At 36.3% G+C, this 21,602-nt stretch overlaps 1 protein-coding gene across 1 annotated transcript in view; it reads right to left on the reverse strand.

The window, feature by feature from the left end:
* The window catches only part of LOC116167958, a 117,835-nt gene that overhangs the window by 24,195 nt on the left and 72,038 nt on the right, over positions 1 to 21,602 (reverse strand). Inside the window, exon 2 of the mRNA XM_031483583.1 lies at positions 2,103 to 2,244. Within this exon, the coding sequence (XP_031339443.1) occupies positions 2,103 to 2,244 (142 nt within the window). The remainder of the gene's footprint in view (positions 1 to 2,102; positions 2,245 to 21,602) is intronic.

Consider the following 21,602-nt stretch of genomic DNA (forward strand, 5'->3'; position numbering starts at 1 on the left):
CTTGCACTTGCAACTGGATACCACAAGAAGTATTTTGGATATTTAACTCAGTAGCGTAACACCTGAATGGATTAAATACACGACATTTTGGTACACCTTGTAAAGAGAGCATTTAGGTTTGGACATAAATTTTTGAAATTTTCGCGCAGAAATAAGTAAATTAGAATTTGCTTTCTATAAAAAATGCCCAGGGGATAAAGCCGCTATGGAAACTGTTGATAGAATTGATTAACAACATTTAAACAATTTGTGATTGGTAGTAAGAGAGACACTGACCAATAAAAAAATTAGACATTCTGCTATTTTGGGCGTCCAAATTTTATTCAGTAATTAAGAGGGGGATTGGTTTTCGAAAAATTGGAGGAATTCGGATTTTGGCATTCTTCATTCTTGGTATTAAAAGCGACCGACCATTTGGTTCGCATTTTTATCCTTGGGGTCGCTATTCAAAGTGAATCCATTTTGACGGAGAATCGTAGTTTCCAACAATTATGGAAGTTTCAAAGCTCGTGGAGAAAGTTAGTGTATTATTTGGTGAAATTATACAAAATTATTACGTTTGGATGTTGAAGTAAGAGTTTCACAATTCGTTAAATTCGTGTACTAGTTGCGAGATTTTTGTACGCGGACGTATTAAATTAAATCAAAGAAAAATCCGAGTGCAAGTGGTGCGAGTGAATAAAAAATCAAAACTTAATCCAACGGGCGTATCCTGTACGAGTAAAACAATGCGCGGAAGAAAACACTTATTTAATTTCAAACGAAGAATACGCCTATTTATTATCTCAGTGCGTTCAATTAAGAGAAACAATTTCAAACTCAGCATATTTCGTGAAGGCACATTTTTGCGTTAATTAAAATCCGAAAATCATAGTCCCCCTGGCCAAAAACCAGGAACATTTTGTTATAAACAAAAAATGGCAACGCGTTACATACTAGGTATACTTTTTCTACGACAATTCAACTCATGTATAAAAAATCGCATAAGCCGCAGTGAAATTGTCACTTTGACAGCGGCAAAAGTTACCTGCAACTTTTCCAGCGACAAATGCACTAGTGGTTTTTTCACTTAGTCATTTTCGAACCAATTATCACATTATCCTTTCCCATATGACTAGTTTGACGTCTGTCAATAATTGATTAGTTGGTGAATTTCTTGTTCGTTAAATTGTCCTGCCGAATTACACTCGAGGTTTGTATTTAAACCGAGTAAATTTGGGTTGTGGCAATTCAAATTTGTTTCCTTTTAGCAATTGGACTCGAAAAACTGTCAACCTAAAAATGCTCCACCTGCGGTGTCGCATTTTTATTAGTTGACAGTTTTTCTCGTCTAATTGCTAGGCAACGGATTTTCATTACCTAAACAACCCAAATTTACCCGGTAAAATACAAACCTCTTGTGCAATTATAAGTGAAAATTGTGGAAAAGGATCCTAGCCAAGCCGTGTTTAATAAATGCGTGTTTCTCGAATCGACACCAATCTGTATCGAGTAGTCGTATTTAAAACGAATCTTCGCACACTACATTTTAAAGATGTAAGTAGAAAAATAGATATTATTATTGCGCATACCTAGACTCACATTCGTTATTTGTGAACCAATCCTTCTAAAATTTTATAGCGTAGGACCAAAGGTAGGACTCTTATAAACAAAAATTGCATCCTCCAAATGGGAAATGAATGCAAGTGGAAATGCGCTTTCCGAAAATCGTTTACGATTACTTTTTTAACTTGTTTCAATTACTGGGGTATAATAGTGGTTGATCCAAAAACAATGTCAGGTGTCTACCTAGAATAGGTACAACATGATTGTAGAAGAAGCAAAGGAAAGTAATCCCTTAAGCTCGCTGAATTATTGAAAAGATCCCCAAAAACGAATATTTCCAACTCAATAATAAAGCATTTCTTAATAAATAAAATGTCGAGTAATTAATTAAAAATTCATCAGTTGAAACTTTTTTAAAACCTATTAAAATTTTGTTATGCCTTTCATTTTCATTCTTACATAACAGTGAAACTTAAATAGGGCGAGAAACTGGGGAGTTTATTACTAAATAAGATTTTATCGGAACATGAATATTATATAATCGAAAATGGCGTTACCTGAAAAACTCTTGATCGTCCTTATACCATTTAACGGCGTACAGCTCTTCCGATTCCATATCAAATCGACAGTTTAATTCCATGTCTTGTTTGGTATCGGCAACGACGGGAGCGGACATGTTGGTTAATCTCAGTGAACTGGCTGAAATAGATTAATTGCAGTTAGTTTCTCTCGACAGAATTGCAGAAAAAGCGACGTATTGTGGTTTGTATTAATTAACTAAGTTAGATTATCTTTGACACGGAAAATTTAACTTCCCTTGCGTATTTTCGCGAAACCGTATAACGTTAAATTAATTTCTTTTTCTTTCGGCATTGTCTCCAATTTATCTCCGTGGAAATTTATTAAATGCGCTCAATATAGCTGATTAATTGCACGTGTCGTAATAAAACGCGGACTACTGCGCAAGCAAACGTTGTTTTGGGGAAAACTTTATCACTTAACGGTGTGTTACTTTCGGCACGTGATGAAAAATAAACGACAATTAGTGTCATAATCGCCAACATTTCGAAATTCCCCAAACGAATATCCGAACAAAAAAGCTTCGGAGTGTCAAAGCTCGCTCCGGGAAATAAGCGTTGCACCCGATAGCTCCTCCATTTCGATAGTAGGTACGTAATAAATGGTGCACGCTGTCTGTCACGCGACAGATAATAATTTTATAGTTAAATTGGAAGGCGAGAAAGTTTGAATTGAAGCTTTTACGGCGATATGAGTTGCGCAATTGAATAAAGCACGTTTAGGAAGTCTGTACTGCACAATACGCCCTCGCGGCGCTATTATGTGTACGAGTTCTGCGAAAAACAGCATTAAATGGTCATATACCAGTTAATGATGTAACGAAGCATCCGGAATTTCTCCATTTAGTGTGCCGTTTACAAAGACCACCCTGTATGTAACGTTTGGTTTGGGCTTCGTTACGCAAGAAGACCGCGATATTTTTGTAACCACCGAAGGATGTTGTCCTGGCGAAGATGAGGGGCAATTAATATTCTTTGATTTCAGCGCCGTTAATTATTTATAAGATGTTTTAGATTCCCATAATAAGTAAAATCAAGGATAGAACGAGTTCAAATTGAGTTGTTTACAAGTTTTGCAGTCCCGTCCGTATGCCTCCAGATGCGATAAGAGTGTTAAAGCGATAGCGCCGTTAGAGAAGAAAAAGTCCAAGGGAGCTAGTTACAGATTGGATTGATCAGTACTTAGGTTTGATTACGCTTAATTAGGTAAGCGCTGTTAATTAATGCCATGTTGATGGGCAGTAGTGGGCCTTGTCAGAAACCGTCGAGAGAGGTGTCCACAGAGGCGCTCTAATTTTTCTAGTTGTTTGCAAGTTGTCCCAGATTTTTAAGATAACCACAGGAGCCGCAATTAATTAAAAACCGAATTATTTTCTACACCGCTCGGTACGAGCACCGCCCGGCTTTGGAAATTCCATGTTCCACTTCTACCAAAATAGGTTTCCTTTAAATGGAAAATGCTCATTTTGGGAGGGATCTTTCTGCTTCATACTTTCGAGTTGTAAGTACGCCTTTTGATTTTTCTAATTTGCGAAACCGTATCCTTCCGAATCCACCGCAAGCCTTTTGTTTTACCGTTTTACCGTTTGAGCGACCGTAAGTCAATCCGTTGTCCTGTCCGTTTAACTACCGTTTTGAGTTTACCTTTTTGCACTACCGTAACTTTTGCCACCGTTCCGCTAAACTTCATTATATTCTGTTCTCCTTGCTTTTCCGCTTTTCTTTCCCCTAGACACCGCTAATTGATTTATTGCTTTATTCCCTTTAGGAAATTTACCGTCCGGGCCGTTGGCCATAATTTGTTTTAGATTAACCGGAAGTGACCGCCGCCATTTTGTGGTGAACTCTTACCGATCCCTGGTAGATTCCGTTCTCCACTAGAGGATACCCGGAGGCTTTCCACCCCGTCCGACAAGACCGCCCCTTTCCCAAGACTTAGGGGGTGCAGATAAGTCTTGGTGGCGCCCGAGTGACCGACCGACCGTCTACGGTGTAATAATTGAATTGTACAATTATATTATTGTTCGACAATTAAATGAACTTGAAATAATTGTGCTTTCCCTCATTTAGAATACCGTTCGTGCACGAGCTAAGGGGGAAGTTCGTCGCAATGAATGTAAATGTTTTCAGAGTGCAACATGGAAAACTAGACAATTGCCAGCATTTCATAGAAATGTCTACATTTCTTGTTTGAGCGTGTAATGGTACTTACTACATATTTCGAACGTTGAATTTGGGATTGGGAGAATAATGGATACACAATTTGTCTTCCGCAATTTAGCAAATCAGAAGCGCAAAAATAAAACCCGAAAATTCTATGAATACATGGTGAAACATATACATATGTAAAAATACAAACCATGCGGTACATCATAGGGAGTCAAGATTAATTTTTTTTTAATGATGCAATGGTTACCTTGGATTTTATGAAGTTCTCGTACAACATGGAAAAGCATTTGCAAACAAATTTTTTAAAAGAAGAGTGTTATGTTTATTTTTAACCTCAAGTCTGTGACGCATCCTTTGAATAGGAATTTTGGAAAGATTTTGGACAATTAATTGTATAGATCCACTCGTTTGGATAAAATAACCACAGGCTGTTTCTAAATTGAATTTCTTTTCTACAGGCTTTCTTTACAGAAAATTTTGGCTAGCAATGCAGTAATAATAACCCTTTTTAATACTTAATCACCACTTGTATGGACAATGTGGGCAGAAAAGAAGAATGGAATCTGTCACAAACATGGCTGAACCTATTCGCAAATAACTGGAAAAAGAATGCGAACTGGTGGTGTCACCGAACGATCCGATTAAGCCGGCCACCCTCTCAACCAATTGCCGAAATATCCCCTAGACCTGCACCGCTACCCTTCGCCCTACCGACTTTTACCAGTTCTGCGCCCCCGCTATTATCTCTGCAGAACACCGCCAGATCTTGCTTGGTTTTTACCCGTCTAGGTCAGAGTAACAAATCGAAGAAAGCACGTAATTTAAGGAGGGTAGGTATAAAGGTGAGTTTACTGAGGAACTGTGATTACACGGGAAAAGGAGCCGGTCGACGTGATACAGGTAAACGTTCTTTGCTTTAAATAAAGTTCCGAAAGAGCCAGTAATTTGTCATTTTCCTGACATGTAAATAACTATTAACTGCAATGTAGAGAGTAAAAATTATTCACTTGTGGTTTATTCTTTTTGGGGGTCCATACATACGCTGGTGTTTGATAAATAAGTTCTCTTTGGCCTATTTAAAGCCGAAATGTTTAAATAATACTCAAAATACTAACATAGATACACGTACTGGTTAAACCCTAACCACGTAAATTTCCACGCCATCTGTTAGTCGCAGTAAAGTTCGAAGATAGTTATTACAAACTTCGGCATTCAAATCAATCCCTTTCACTTAAATTATAGTAAATAACCCAATCATCAGCTGTAAACAATATGAAAGAGAGTAAAGAATGGAAGTCGATACAGTGACTGATAAAACCTGAATGCAAATGACAGAAACTCGGAGAAAAAAAGCGAACCTCATTGCTATTTATCTCGTTAAGAATTTTATGGAAAGTTTCTTTTCTTCCATAATTTATGTATTTCCAAAGGGGTCGGGACTTGTAAATTTTTGATAACAACCATGAATTTAAATCCCTGTCGCTGCTTATTATTTCGAAATAAATAAAAAAAATGCATAACTCTCTAAATGTTTTCCTTTCCAAGGGAAGGAAAAAATAATAACATACCAAGTTTTTGAGATATATTTCCCTAGTTTACTTTTATAAGTCTTTATCAAAGCAGTTGATTTTAGGCCCTCCGTATCCATGTTTCTCTCTTATTTCATTTTTATTTTACGTATACTTAGATTTATAACATTTTTAACATAGTTTCGTAGATCTCTGAATATATTATAGTAACGACATCATTTTATGAGAACAACCGCCGTGCCGCGATATATAGAATGAAAATAATATCTCCAGTTACCTTCATAAAAAGAAACTTTAAATCTTTTTTATATGGACTTTATAAGCCTTCGTCAATCATCTGTATGTGCATTCATTCAAGTCATGAGTCTAACGTACTTTGCAGTTGATCTGTTGTTCTTCGACCTGCTGTGAAAAAAAACTTACTTTTTTTTTGTAGCCGCACTCAGAAATACATGACCCCACTGTTATTACTTCAGTCGTAAACTAGAGCACCTATCCAGATGGTAGGTTGGCCAATTTTAAGGGATTGTCATAAAATGCAAGAGTAAATATACAGAAATGTGTTGCATTTTCCGAGATGGCGCGCAATTGCTTCACAATTACAGTCCGAAACAATTTCGTGCCAATTACCTACGTTTCTAAAGACTAATTTGATGTAAGCTTCCATAAAACGTAAAAAGCGAGTGGTAAATAAATTACATTGAAGAACAACCCCAAATCTAATTATCTACGTGTCAAATTAGCCAAGCTTCCAATACATTTGCAGCCGACAATTAGGTATATGTCACGGTACACATCGAACCCTTTTTTTAATTATTTAATACACAAAAAAGGTTTTGTTGGGGAAACCTAATGTCAATAAAATTCGCATTGGAAGTTTACAGTTTTTGTCGTCAATCGAATTTTTCGTATTTAAAAACGCTTTCATTAAAATAAAATAAAAAATCCCATTTTTCTGCCATCTCAAATCCGCTTGAGTGATTAATGTAATGCAAAATGTAAAGGTTCTTTAGAATTTAATTTCGCCATACAGTCTCTTGTAGCAAATTGCTCGACATATAATCGCTAAAATAGCTTAGAAAAACGGCATTCAAATCGTTCGTATACCTCTACCGGTCCACGATAGGGGAAATGCTAATGATTTTGATTACTTTCATTAGTTCGCTCACTTAACAAAACTGCCTGAGATAAATGAATACGAAACGCAAGGCATTGAAAACAGAATTGAAATAAATATTCGGGTAAACGGTTCCCTTTAAATGTAGGTGCTTGAGATGGAAGCAAATGAGAGATTAGAATACAAAAGCCGAATTTCGTTAGCATGAAAGAAGGGGCTCTGATATTCTTAAAAATTAATACGGCTTAGGAGTATACTCGTAGTTGACAGTTATTCGGTGACGTGGGCCGCGTATAGGTCCCAAAGTAAGTTTGGATATTGATATTTAACGTGATACAACTGGTGACGACTTTAATTTGATGGCAATTATGAATTGAGCGAAAAGAAATTCAAACACTTCGTTACTGAAATACAACTTAAAAAAATTCCTCAGGATATCATGAATTTCATTGGAATAGAAAGCTGAAATTCTACCTCCCATACTATGGTTTTTGGTCCTTACTGAAAGCAGTTTATAATACTCGTATGTTGACAATATTCGCCCCCGAATTCTTTTTCCGTTTGGAATATTTGTCCCCAGAAATTCACTCGTGATATGTTCCATCCTCCACAGAGGGACAATGTCCATACATTTTCCATCGTGTTCTTGTCTGTTTGTGATTCCGAAAATGCTACAACTGTACTGTACTCATTTCTTTAAATCTTTTCTTTTGATTTCTTCGCTTCCTAATGGGCTTTTAACTTTCTTACAATTTTATTTTCCTTTTCGCAATCTAAATGTCCCTTACTGATTTCATTCCTTTTATTTTCTAAGTTTTTTTATAATTCCATTATTTAAAGAGACGTTCGACATGTTCCACTTTCAGGGCTTTTCAAAAATCTATTTTCTTTGCCCGCTTACTTTTTATGTTCCTTATTTATTGACAATACTGATCTTTTTTTGTCTCGTTTCCGTTCCTGATAATTTGGTAATTTTGTCATTGTGGTAGTGAGGTGTAGAAATATTTTAGCCGCGTTAATGCAAGTTCTTGGAATTTTTACCCTCTTAAAAATCGCTTTGCTTGTAGACAAGCGTGTCGTCTTTTCTAAGCCTTCCGTTACTTTTTAGGATTCGAACGTTGAATCGCCACCGAATCATTTTAAGCACGCAATATACTTATATATTGTCTCTACGTTTAAGGCCCACACCATCTTGTAAGTAGCTTTCTCGTACTAGTTTACGTTGTAATTTGGGTCTTTTTTTTAGTTTTTATTTACGTCTCCAGGTTAAAACCTGTAATGCTACGAAATCTTCTAGTCTTCGTACGTCTTATCTTCAGTCTTCAGTCTTCCATCGATACCCCTCAAATGTCAAGATCCCTTCTACCCCACGTCCTTATCCTTATTTTCCCCGAATTTAGCCCGCTGTTTCTGCCAACATCACTGGATCCGCCCCGCCGAACAATCGCTGAACAACTCAAAGAGCCAGGAACTGCTAAGCAACTTCCAATTTACCTCATTTTTTTTATTGTATTATTGCTTAGAAAAACCGTTAAGATTTATTAATAAAAAAAACATTCCATTAAGTCAGTAGCATCTTACATCATTAATTATATTCGAGTCAAGATTAATTTGCGTTTTTTCTCCCATACTTTGCTCCCACTACCTATGCCCAGCATTCAAGTTTTATCTGTAGGAAGTACAACTGCCATTTTCCCTTCCCGCTAGCATATGCTTCCTGGTATTGTCTAATTTCTCGCAAGCAGGCGCTCCAGTTAGATAATGATCTGATTTTTGTTGAGAATACTACTTCGATACCTTTTTCCGTATCTACAGGGTGTTACATATGAGTATGTAAAAAAAAATGGGCCGTAGAGGGGATCAAACCAAGATTTTTTTCCAAATAAACCGAGGGTCCAAAGTGTTTCATTTGGGGGCCACCCCCAAAAAGTGATGAAATTTGCATTTCTTCTTTAATTTTTTTCCAGCAACCATAAGATTAAATGACCATAAAAAATTCGATATGTCGATCATGGTATTGAAGTACAGTTCCATTACAATCAAGAAGCATTATTCCAAGTATCATAATATCGACTTAAATCGTTATTTTTTTGTTGTTTACGACAACGTGAATTCTATCTATGGTGTATTGTATGTGAATAAAAATCGTATTTTAAACGTGGATATAAAATTCGTCTACAGAAAAACGTATACCATACGAACAATACCGAATTTATCTTATTAAAGCACTTTAAAATCGTTTTTTTAAACGTAAGTAGTGTGTTTGCTAGGTTAGTTTGAAAAGTGATTTTAAAAAACTGCTCGAAAATTTTGTTCCTTAACTCATCAAGCATGTACACAACGAATTTACCTCCATTTTCGTCGTACGGCCAAGGATTGCAGTGAAATTTTTTTTTTAATTTTCAAAAAATATTCATATTCGTGATTTTCATGTTCAAAAACCCAGATTCCAAATTTCGTCGAAATCAGAATTTTTTCGTACCCCCATTTAAGGGGCTCTTTCATATAGTAGGAATTTTGTAACAAATTTGCAAAATCGAAAAGGGCATATCCAAAAACCTATTCAAAGGCATGCCACCAGTCTTGCTAACTCGTATGGTTGCTGAGAACAAAATTAAAGAAGAAACGCAATTTTCACTACATTTTTGGGGGAGGGTCCCAAACGAAACACGTTGAACCCTGTAATGGGTAAATAGAAAACGCAATGACAGGTTTGGCGTTAAGGATGTCAATCAGATACGGCAATTACAATTGGAAGCAAATGGTTGTGTGTGTTACAGATTTCGAAAATTCGGCCAATAAAAAATTTAAACTATCAGACTTTAGGGTTTGACGCGTGTTCGGGCAAGGTGCAAGTAAACCAAGAAAAAAGTTACATATTAAGGGTAGGAAGGGAAGCAAGGAAATAGAATATAAACGTCAAGAAGCAATGTTTGAAGAAGTAAAAAATCTGGGTGGTAGAATTTCTAATCATTGTGACAAAGGAAAATAGATAGCCTGGGGATTATTAAAGGAAAATAAATGCGCTAAGGCGTAGTATTATAAGTCGTGGAAGCCAAACCCAGATCTTGTAAGATGTTAAATTTTCGAAGGCTACTCAGAGGAATAGTTAACTGAATATATGAAAACTTTAACTCTCGGTTTATATTATTTAAAACCCAACATTAAGTCAAAAAATAGTTACCGCAATTTCCAGTAAAGCCAAGAGGAAGGGCTTTGTTGTTTTGGAACCAGACACAATCTGCTTCTTTCCGTTACTCCCGATCCTGCAAGAAAACGCGTAACGCGAGTCTATCTCGAATTTGATCTAGAACAGACACTAAAGGTTGCGTCACTGACATGGAATCGCTACTGTAACTTAAAACTAAAATTCATTATGGAGTTAATTAAGCAAAGTGTGATTCGTCTAATGATGTGGGTGCACACATAAACGGGAATGAATTAACGTTAAGATAAGCTCGTCACACAAGTAATAACGAAACCCTCTCCCTTTCGCTATCTTTTCTTTGTAAAAAAGAAACGTGTTCATTGTGTTAACTAATTTGAGAGTTTTTTTAACACGCCTTTTGGATATAATTAAGTAAATTTTATCCCATCTTTCATGAAAAGCCCTCGTTAAACTGCTGTCATATCCTTTAAGTTAAATTGTACCGCTCATTATTTACAACAGCTACCTAAAATTAAACTTGTCGAAAGGGAAAAATATGTCAATTTTCTAAATTATGAAAAAACAATTATTTTAGTGCTGTTAGGCACGTCAACAAACCTACGTTATGTATGATAAATTGTTTGAGGTTACAGCACGCACATTTGATATTCTTAACATTTTTTTTTAGTTTCCGATCGTGTTTTTGCGGAATAAAAATCTCTGACATTACAAATAGTTTTCGTTTTAGGGAGACATCAAGTCACTATCAATCCGGCTGAGAAATGTGCGCGAAGAAAAATTGGGGAAATCAATAAGATGAAGGTTTATTGTCCAAACGAATTGTTGATAAAGGAAAACCTTTAGATTAATTTATTGTTTTCCTTTAAATGAATGTCCCACTTGAGCAGAGAGAAAAAGTTAGGAATAATTGAGTAATTTATCGTCTTCTTTCTGAACCCATGGCTACCTCCTTAATGTCTCAGTTACAGTAAAGTTGATAACAGTCGGGTAATTTGTATGCGCTGAAACGTGGTTAACGGAATTCTCAGGGACTAATTAGTGCTTTCATTTTAATTTTCGATGAAGATGTTTTTAAAACAAACAAAAACAAGGTGGTGAATGAAAGCATCAACTGAATAATGAATACGTAAAGTCAACTGTACTTAGATGCTACAAGCAGTGTAAAATAATATTATTTTAATCTAAAGTCTACGTATTGCACCTTTACGGGAACCAATTAATAAAAATTTTCAGAATCTTATTTTATTGGAAAGCCTCCACCAGCCAGATACAGCCAAAAATGTTCCTGTTTCGGATTCGAGTTCAGGCAGGGAAATTTCGTATGTATAGCGAGGTGAAACTGTCGCGCACTCAAAAATAAAAGCAAAGGTAGAATTAGAAAAAAATTTTCGTCAACACCGCGTATTTTTCATTTGTGGCCCAAATTTCAGCTTTTTGGAGGATAATTTTACAACATTAAACCATTTCACCCGCGTGGGCTTTTGTTTTGCGATAAACTGGCAGTTACTTGGGATTGGAAAAATTGCATCATGTCATCTGGAAATGATATTTGATGCGTGATTTACTGTATCATTAATTTCTGGAGGCCGCAATAAACGCGTTGATAAAATGAAAGCCAAATTCATCTACGTCGCTATGGTAAGTGCGGCTCCACTCGTCGCAAGCCCTGAGATTATTTGGTTATTTAACGCAATTATTAAAAAAATTGTAAGCACGGTTGTGGGCACTTTCGCTGAATCAGTTTTCAATATATTCATTTTGTTCTTTTTGCATTCTGAGCGAAGAAAAAAATTGACAGTTGACCGAAGCTCCGAGAAAAAATGAGTGTAAAATCATTACTTATGTAACAATTTCGATCACAACAAATTTATGTCGTTGAGTTTGCGTTATTTCTTACTTAGACTTACGAAAATGTGCTTTGGTGGCCCACACCTTGCTACGTTAATATATTGTTTAAAATAAAAATGTTACGGTTTATATCTTTGAAGCTTGGTGTAAATAATGTAGTATTTACTTGTATTCGTAATTTATGTTTCAAACAAACTTTGTATCAAATGAAAATGTATTTGATGTTTGAAAAGAGTTACTAATTAGAGGTTTTTTGGTTAGGAGGTTTTGTGTTATTAAGTTGTCTCCATTAATTGAACAGAAAGGGAAAATCAGATTATTTATAAGGTCAGCATTAGTCAAGAGTGTGTTAATGAGAGGTAGAGGTACTAAATCTTGACGAGAATGCTGTATGAAGAAGTAGAGGGATGGGTAAATGAGGTTGTTAGATGCAATTTGAGCACCAGCAATAAAATTACTTTTTTTCACTACTAGCATCTGAGGACATGATTATTAACCTTTTCTCCACTTGTAAAGTAGGCTTTCTCGGCAGTTGTTCAAAGTGGTCAATAATGTGGACATTATTAACTAGTAGTCAATAATGAGAACTGTCACGCTGTCACTTTTAGAAAACATAACCCGAAATTTCGCTCAATAAACGTGTAGACAAGTTCTCTAAAATGAATAATTACCACCATCCGCCATTTCCAGAGAAATTACATACCTAAAATTATCACATTTTACAAAAATTCGAACGAAATTACTCTTTGAAAATATCTCAATGACAGAACAAAATACGGCCTGTTTGACTTGTACTTCCACGTACTTGATTCACATGTTAAATTAATAAACACAAAATTCTGTCCAACCGTTCACTTTCTTATCAATATAATATGTTAATTTAGAGGACTTCAAGTGCTAGTAGTGAAAAAAATAGTATATATACCACGGTAGAGAAGTCTATTATTGCCTTCGCACCTTACACCCCTCGGCGCAAGCGCCACGATATGTAATCTTGGTGCTCAGGCAATAATGCTGTACTTCTCTACCTTGATATATAATGTACTATTAGTTAAGCAAGGTAGAAAAGGATCGGGGTTTCCCTCTGCGGCTAGTCAACAAAGCATAAATAAATAAGTAAACTGGATAAACACCGCTTAGTCTTATAGAAAATTTAAGAGAGAAAATACTGAGGAGGAACAAGGTAAAACTAAGGGATCCTTGTTCTATTCCTAAAAAAGCTAAAAGGGCATAAAGAAATTGAATGGATTGAACATAAACAATAATTTTCAAGATTGCCGGCCAGCTGAAACCATCTATAAGTACGTTGAACACCTTCAGGTACTTAGGCCACCGGTACTCCGCGTCAGAGACCTTGAAACCTAACTTGTTCCAGTTGTCATCGTGGATTAGCAACTTAGAGAGAGCACCGCTGAATCCCCATCAAAGGTACGTGATTCTGTTCCGTGGAAGCCTAGGAATCCCCGAGCTTAGGCGCCTCATAGTTGGTTCAAAAATCATAAGCGCTTCAACGATCCTCTGACGACTGCTATTTTGGTTCCGCAAAATACGTTATGGGGAAGACCGAACACCTGGCGACGACGAAGTAGTGAGGAAGATGGTGTGACACTCTAGTAGGACAAATGGATGGGTGGTCGAGGTGGGACCACGTGTTTACCACCCCGACAGGCATCTATACAAACTCCATCCAGCCATCCACCTTCCAGGCAAGGACCTCGTCATCGCCGACGTCCAATTGTGCTGGAAGGGCTCGGACCGCTCCTTGGCGGAGTCGTGGGGGGGCCAAGAGAGTAGTATACGGATTAGGGAAGCTGCCGGAAGAGGATGGCCGGGCAAACGACTCCGTTTTCTACCGCTCATTCTGTGAGCGAGTGGCATATGGCCGCGATGCAATGACCATGCGGTAACATCTCTTTGCGAGCCAGTTGTGTGTAGTCCTGTTTCAGGTGGGGCGGCACCATCCATCGGATCTCCTTGGCGGCCATTTGGAGGCGCAAACCGGAGCATCTACCATTATAGCATAATCGCCGCCCCTAGCATAAATACGGAATAGCAGTTCAACCAGTTTATTTATATTTATACCATACGAGTACAGGTAAACAAATTGGCAACAGTACAACAAATTAACGGTATGCAACCAATATTACAGTAATATGCAAAAATCTTTTCTTCCTATAGTTAATAATTCAATAAGATTAAGTGGTTCTAACCCGGCGTGCGATTAAAGAACCAAGCTAATCGAGTTACCTGTTTTCTATTTTATTGTGTATTACAAAAAGTAAAACAAAAACATGAATAAATCGCAATAATACATTAATATATCGAACACGTTTCAACAGAAAAGCTGTCACCATCATCAAACAACTTCAGTTAACATTATACTTCCTTTACTATAGTCCATAGTACTATAGTAGATACTATAGTACTATAGTTTGTCACTAGCTTGAGCAACCAATTTGTTTTCACGTTTCGATTTCCATAACGTTGAGAATACAGTAATATTAGTAAAGGTAAATCCGTTCGCGTAAAACAAAGTCACATTATTACCTTCTTTTTCATCTCGTGCATTGTCTGATGAGCTCAGACAGAATGTCGTCCATTTCACACGACTCCCTCTCTTAAAAAAACTATTTCCATATTTCAACTTTAAGCAGTTCTAAGTTGAGATATGACAAATCACGTGTCGTTAACTCTGCCCAGTTGCGCGACTTTTCAAACATCCATTTCATGTATCTCGGTGAATTATACTGTATTCTTTCAACTAATCCGCCTGGTTGCCTTTTTAAGTGACTGTTACATAGCCATACGTTGAGATTGTCGAAATTTAGACGATCGTATTTTAAAAGGAAGTGTTTGTGTGAAAAGGGAGCGTTTAGAATGAGGCTTCTGAGACAAAGTCCTTTGTAAGATTATAATCATGTTGGTGATTTAGGATCCCCATTATCGTAACTACAGTTTGCACTTATTCCTTTATCCTGTGTTTGCAATGGAAACGCTTTAAGGACCGTTACATCACTGAATAATCTTTAAATTTTTAGGGGTTTAGTGTCCAAATCAGATTACAATATTGTATATTCTCCAAAACAAAATTAAATCAAATGACGCCCCTAAGACCAATTGCATAATCCATACATATATACACTTATCGTACTATTTTATTAATAATAATTAAATTGCGCAGATTCTTGCAAACATTAATGGTTACTGGTTACAATGCAATGACATGCTAGTTTGGTCGAAAAGCGAAAGCAATTAATAAATTTTTATTTATGTCTATAAATCGTTAATGTTGATTGACGGAAAAACGGAATGGCGCAGTTTTATTTTCATTGAAAATCAGTTCTACCGTTGATTCAAGGAATCGGTTCTACAGAATAGCGTATCAGAACAACTGCTACCGTGCCGCTTTCGCCCAGTGGAACCTTCAAAATATTTTTCGTAATTGTGACGTTATAATTAGTTAAGGTGAGGCAATTACGCCCCAAGATAAAATTGCCCAAACAAGAGTGACATTGAAATTATTCGAAATCGATTGTTGGTCAGTAGGTACAATTTTGAACCCATTTTCTTCCCACAAAAGAACTAGTGTAGAAATACAGTTAATAAAAACATTTTACAGTCGGAATCATTCTTACCGTCGAATTTTTTTTAAGAATGTATCAAAGAAATCATCTGATACCTTCCCCAATGTGTTAAAACAACCCCATTAGCTGCAAAAAACTTCAGGTTTCCACATCCATCGCTCACATAAGGTTAGTTATGCGATTGTTTTGTAAACCTAAATCGGCAGCTTTAAAATTATTTGGATAAAAGAAATTTTTACTTATCATTATTACTATTAAACTGCAAAAATCGTATATTACACAATTTACTCCCATCCAAAATTTTGACCACCCTGATATTCTTCATCGCGAACATCAGACATGATGCAGCACTGGTCCCTCGTCTGTAATGCAAGAATCTTACTGGTAACTGTGATCATTGGGGTACAATTTTTCAGGATAGTATAGGTATACTAAATATAAACCGTGCATTGTATTAAATTAACTAGAGGTCACAAAACAGACTGATGTGGCGATATCGCTTTTTAGGAAAGTATCGAATGTGTAATGACTGTCATATACATTGAAAGAGTTTATCAGGACTGAAAGACCGCAGAAAATATCAGTTATTCAGGCGAGCTTATTCCATATGAAAGTCTTTCAGCATATTAATCCAAACTATAACATGCAAATTAGAGCTTTTAGAATGGTTGCAAATTGAAGCGTTGAGAATATAACAAACAAAAATACCCACTCACGCTACACTTACATTCAAAGCTATGAATAAGAAATACTAAACCAATCGATTCCTAGGAAAGCATCTTGTGATCATGGAATTGACAAATTTATTAAACCCTCCGCAGTTAATTAATAAATTTCGATACAATGGCAGCATATCAATTATTATGAAGTTTAATGTCAGCGGGATATTGGTAACAAAAAGGAAATCAATATGTACGTTTCATATAAATCTGATGTATATAGGCCACGTTTATTCAGTTGAACTTCTAACATTGTTAGCATGTTATCCATTGTTCTGTTTAGTTTAATTGTTTTTGGTTCGGCGAAATTCTCTTGTACGGGGATTTTATTGCTCTGAGTGTTCCATCAAATATTGGATACTAATATAATAATATTAAATTAGCCACCCAAAACGGATATATTTCGAACTTAACTGATTTAATTATCGATTGGCTAAAAACCTCACATCCTGTATTATGCCTGCCAGAAGAAAATGCCGGTCACAGAACACTTGATACCGGTCTACAATCGTCTGGTTAAATAAGAAAACATACATAATTAGGTGACCAGCATTCTCTCTTGGCGAGCATAATGTGTATGTATCTCTGGATATCTGTCGGAAATTTTGTTGTACTTTTGTGATAGCAGTTTTTTATAGTTAAAGGCCGTAGAAACCTCCAATGGAGTTACAAAGAGGTACTCACTTCCAGCGTCCTTATCGCAGCGTTTGATGTTTACTAGTGTTAAGGCATTGGGACTTCCCATTGGAACGATTTGTGACATGCACACTATTTTCTACAAATAATTCCAAATTTTATTGGCTTGATTCTGTGCTTGAAATGACCATATCCTTGAAAAAGGTGCACTTAATGCAGAAATTTTCTACCTACTCTTGCAGACATGTCCTCATTTAAATTGCATATCTGTTAAACTAGGATGATAACGGAGCTAACAATTAGAAGGAAGCATTTCAAAGTGGGTGCAGTCAAGATTATTACCTCCATCAATATAAACTACATTATTAAAGCATCGTAAAACGAACATTTCCATGACAGCAGGAAACTGACTTCGAGAACGAATTAAGGCCAGTAATCGATAGCAATAGATAATGAAAGCATTGTAATGGAATGTCGAGCCAATTTTGTGTAGTAAGTTTTCGTCTTTTGCTTACAAATGATAAAACGTTACGATGCTCATAAGTTGTATACGAGCCCTATCATTACACACTAATGGCAAAACATCTAGATGAAGTAACATTAAGGAAGCCAATAGTTTCCAAAATAGATGCAATAATTAAAGTTCTCCGCTCCTAAGACGAAAACAAAGCACATTTCGAAAAAAACTCCGTTAAGACCTTATGAGTAGGTGTACAAAGTCGTACGTCACGTTTGCTTTGGAAAGTACTTCCACGCCTCGTTAATTGATTGAATTTTACTTCTCCCAAATAAAGAAAATCTTCCATTGTCCGCCAGTACGCCCTGAATTTAATTAAGTAATGAAAATAAATCATTTGCATAAAAACAATTCGTATTTTTTTGGTTAGAAAAAACCCCAAGGCGAAATCTCATCCGCATTACAGTTGCGGCATTGATTGAAAATAAAATTAATGAAATAGGTGGTACAATGAAAAATATATTTTTCCGTAACTCACTTCATTACCTTAAAATGGGGAAACGTAAACAAAGGCATCGCAACAGTGTAGTTTTCCGGTAATAATTCCAGTCGGCGTTACGCGAAAAAGGAATGCATCAGTTATAATTTATTTTTCATTTATCGACGTTTGCTACCCATTTTGCAATTTCCGTATTATTAGTAATTGATATTGTGAGAGTTCAATGGATTTGTCTTCATGTACTTTAATTTCCCGTTGTATCTCGGAAGCGATGTATTACCATGTAACTATAAATATACATTTTGTATACCATTTTCGATATTGGAAATACATTGCTAGCTATAAATGTACGTAATTACGCTTCCTCGCCAACTGTCATTTGTATGCTGTACTTGCCAATTTTCTCATGCGAATTAATAATTTCGATTTCGTGTCTATGGTCACGTGAAAATATTTTCTGACGTGTCAGGTCCGTGAAGCAAGTTCACCATCCAAAATTGTGATAATTTTGTGCCAATTTTTGCCGTATAAACTAATTGCACCTTCAAGCCGCAGTAGAGACACTTGAAATCTTATATTCTAACATTGCTTACAACACGATAATTCCCGTTTCGATCCCCGCCAACAAACTACCTTTGGCGTTTTTCCTCCACTTGGTTGACTTCGTATTCTCTGCGGTCGAGGATATAACGGTAGCCCATTTGGATCCAGATTTTCTGTGGCAAAGTTAGGCGTTCAAAGATATTGTGTTGGAATTGCAAAAATAAACAAGCAAGCATTCGATGGAATGGACCCCGTCTGTCGGAGACGAGATATCCAGAATTGTATGAAAAGTTAATTTCTAACGAACAACAGTATAATATTATTATATTATTTATAATATACAATACTTATACTGTGCTCTCTAAAATTATTCCCACTCTCTTCCGAACCAGATAAAGAAATCACGAAACCCTACCGTAGCATGTTTGGATAATTATTGTTGAACTTGGGAAAGTGGCGCTGTGGTCATTATTAATTAAAAAAATTCAAATGGCAAAAGGGATAAATTGATTTCCTATTCAACGGCATTATCCCTCTTGCTCCGGTGTTCTGAAGAATCACGTACCTACTCCTCGGAGTGGGATAACGCAGTTACCCAAGCTTAAATTTTTCTGCTATCAACTGAACCCGATTTATTTCTTTTTTGTTTACATTTTAACCAGCGACAAAAAGCGAGTTCATGATTTTGGACTGTCCGTCCGTCCATCTGTGTAACTGTGTGAGGGTGTGTATGTATGTGTATGGGAGGAGGGTCTCGAGACTGCAAACGCAGGTACACGCTGACGTAATGGGTTTTGGCTCATCTGTGAAGGAGTGGGAGAGTTTTATACCAGACGGAACTGTTATAAAATCTTTTGAGGAGACCGGTAGACAATAAAAGTACGGATTTATATTTGCACAGAATAATAATAAAACAATAATAAAAGATGGGTATTTGCGGATACAGACGAAATACTTTCATTTTGAATAGGAAGGTTATTTTCAAAAAGTTGATAGTTTTCAAGTTGTAAGCTCAAAACTGCCAAAAAATATCTTTTTCAATTTCTTTTGTATTTTTTTCAATGTTGCGTCATGAAATTTTGTTGGCAAACCTCAGATTCGGATTCAGCACCCCAAAAAACATATAGAATCAAAGAAATCAAAACTACCCCACAACTTTCCCGCTAGCTGCCCGTTTGAGCACAAATGTCCTGTATTATCTGTAACGAGTGATTTTATTTTGGTCAGAATTTTGTTTTAAAAAATTGATGTTTTTGTCATGAAACAATAAGCTCCTTTTTGAGAATCAAAAATGTGCCATAAACATTAGCCGAAAGTTAGACTGTAAAAACGTCTAGTTTAGTAAACAAATTTTTCCTTTTCTGTGAATAACAATAGTATCCACACTCACTTATACAACCCGTAAGTTCCCGGTTTTTACATGGTTAATGCCCGTTTGCACCGAAAAATATTTGCGGAGCTTAGCTTAAGCGTAGCTTAAAATCCACGGCAACCATTGTCTCAACCATCGTTGCCATGGATTTTAAGCTACGCTTAAGCTAAGTTCCACTTAAATTTGTCGGTGCAAACGGCCATTAATCCATGAACGTAAGGATTAACTGTTCTATGAGCTTGACCCTAGAACTTTTGATTTTGCTGAAGGATTTTTTACCGTTATAAAGTTTCCATGTGCAGCTTCGGGATTCCTTTGCTGAGACTGTTTAAGGATACTTAGGAAACTTTAGGACATTCTTCAAATTTGCTTGCAGTTTAGTAAGGATTTTTCCCAAAATATTTATTGATTCATGACAGATTATCCAGATAGTCTACAGGAAGTTGTCGGAAATTTCACAGGTCAGTGTGTCAGAGACCACTAAGGAATTCTTCACATATATTTTTGAGATTTTTAAATTCTGTTCAAATTTCTAAGGTAATTTCTGAAAGATTTTTTGAAATTCTGAAAAGACAATCTAGAGTAATTACAAACAATACTATTAGAAATATATCTCCTTTTCTAGAAGTTTTTTAGCGAAAATTGTGAGTTATTGTCACTTATAATTGCACAAGAGGTTTGTATTTTACCGAGTAAATTTGGGTTGTATAGGTAATGAAAATCTGTTGCCTAGCAATTAGACGAGAAAAACTGTCAACTAATAAAAATGCGACACCGCAAGGTTTTTTAGGTTGACAGTTTTTCGAGTCCAATTGCTAAAAGGAAACAGATTTGAATTGCCACAACCCAAATTTATTCGGTTTAAATACAAACCTCGAGTGTAATTCGGCAGGACAATTTAACGAACAAGAAATTCACCAAACTAATCAATTATTGACAGACGTCAAACTAGTCATATGGGTAAGGATAATGCGATTATTGGTTCGAAAATGAATAAGTGAAAAAACCACTAGTGCAGTTGTCGCTGGAAAAGTTGCAGGTAACTTTTGCCGCTGTCAAAGTGACAATTACACTGCGGCTTATGTGATTTTTTATACATGAGTTGAATTGTCCTTAAAATGGTATAATAGAATAGTATGGAAGGGGAAGGAACACAGCACCTTCATACCTTCAGAAATTATAAAGATCTTATAAGGATTTCGAGAGGATTTCTGAAATTTCTGAGATCCTACTGAATCTCTAAGAGGGCAAGAAACCCGAATACATATCGGGCAAACTTTCTATTTTTCAGAAAGTTTGTCCGATAGGATTCTCGCACGATTAGGAGGTTCTGCGCGAGAACACCACCCTGTTGAAACCTGAAGACAATTTCCAACAATTCTTTAATTGCGCAACTGTTCCCTAATTTGACCATTCTCGAGAATTCACGAATAATCAGATCACATTCCTTCGAAAGCACATCCACATCCGCTTTTATTCCTTATGGTGGCGACCCAAGGCCTCTCTAGATTTCTAGAACATTCGCTACATTATTTAAGTTTCGGAAATATGAACCAGTTCAGTGTGTTTTTTCTGTTACACAAGGTAATAAATATAGATCTACAGCTCTGCATACGCAACAGAGATGTCAATCAAATTCAATTAAATGTTAAAGTAAACAACACAACACATAAATTAGCGCGGGTATTCCGACTGCAGACGGAAATTCGACTACAGGGTGGTTAGCATTCCCACGACAAAGGCTAAACTTTCTGTGGCACTCGCAATAATATTATTGTGCGGAAGCTGCCCTATACTCAATTTGTAGAAAAAGGGTTGCATCATCTTCAACAATAAG

The sequence above is a fragment of the Photinus pyralis genome, unplaced genomic scaffold (assembly GCF_008802855.1).
Source record: "Photinus pyralis isolate 1611_PpyrPB1 unplaced genomic scaffold, Ppyr1.3 Ppyr1.4_LG4, whole genome shotgun sequence".
NCBI classification, from domain to species: Eukaryota; Metazoa; Arthropoda; class Insecta; order Coleoptera; family Lampyridae; genus Photinus; species Photinus pyralis.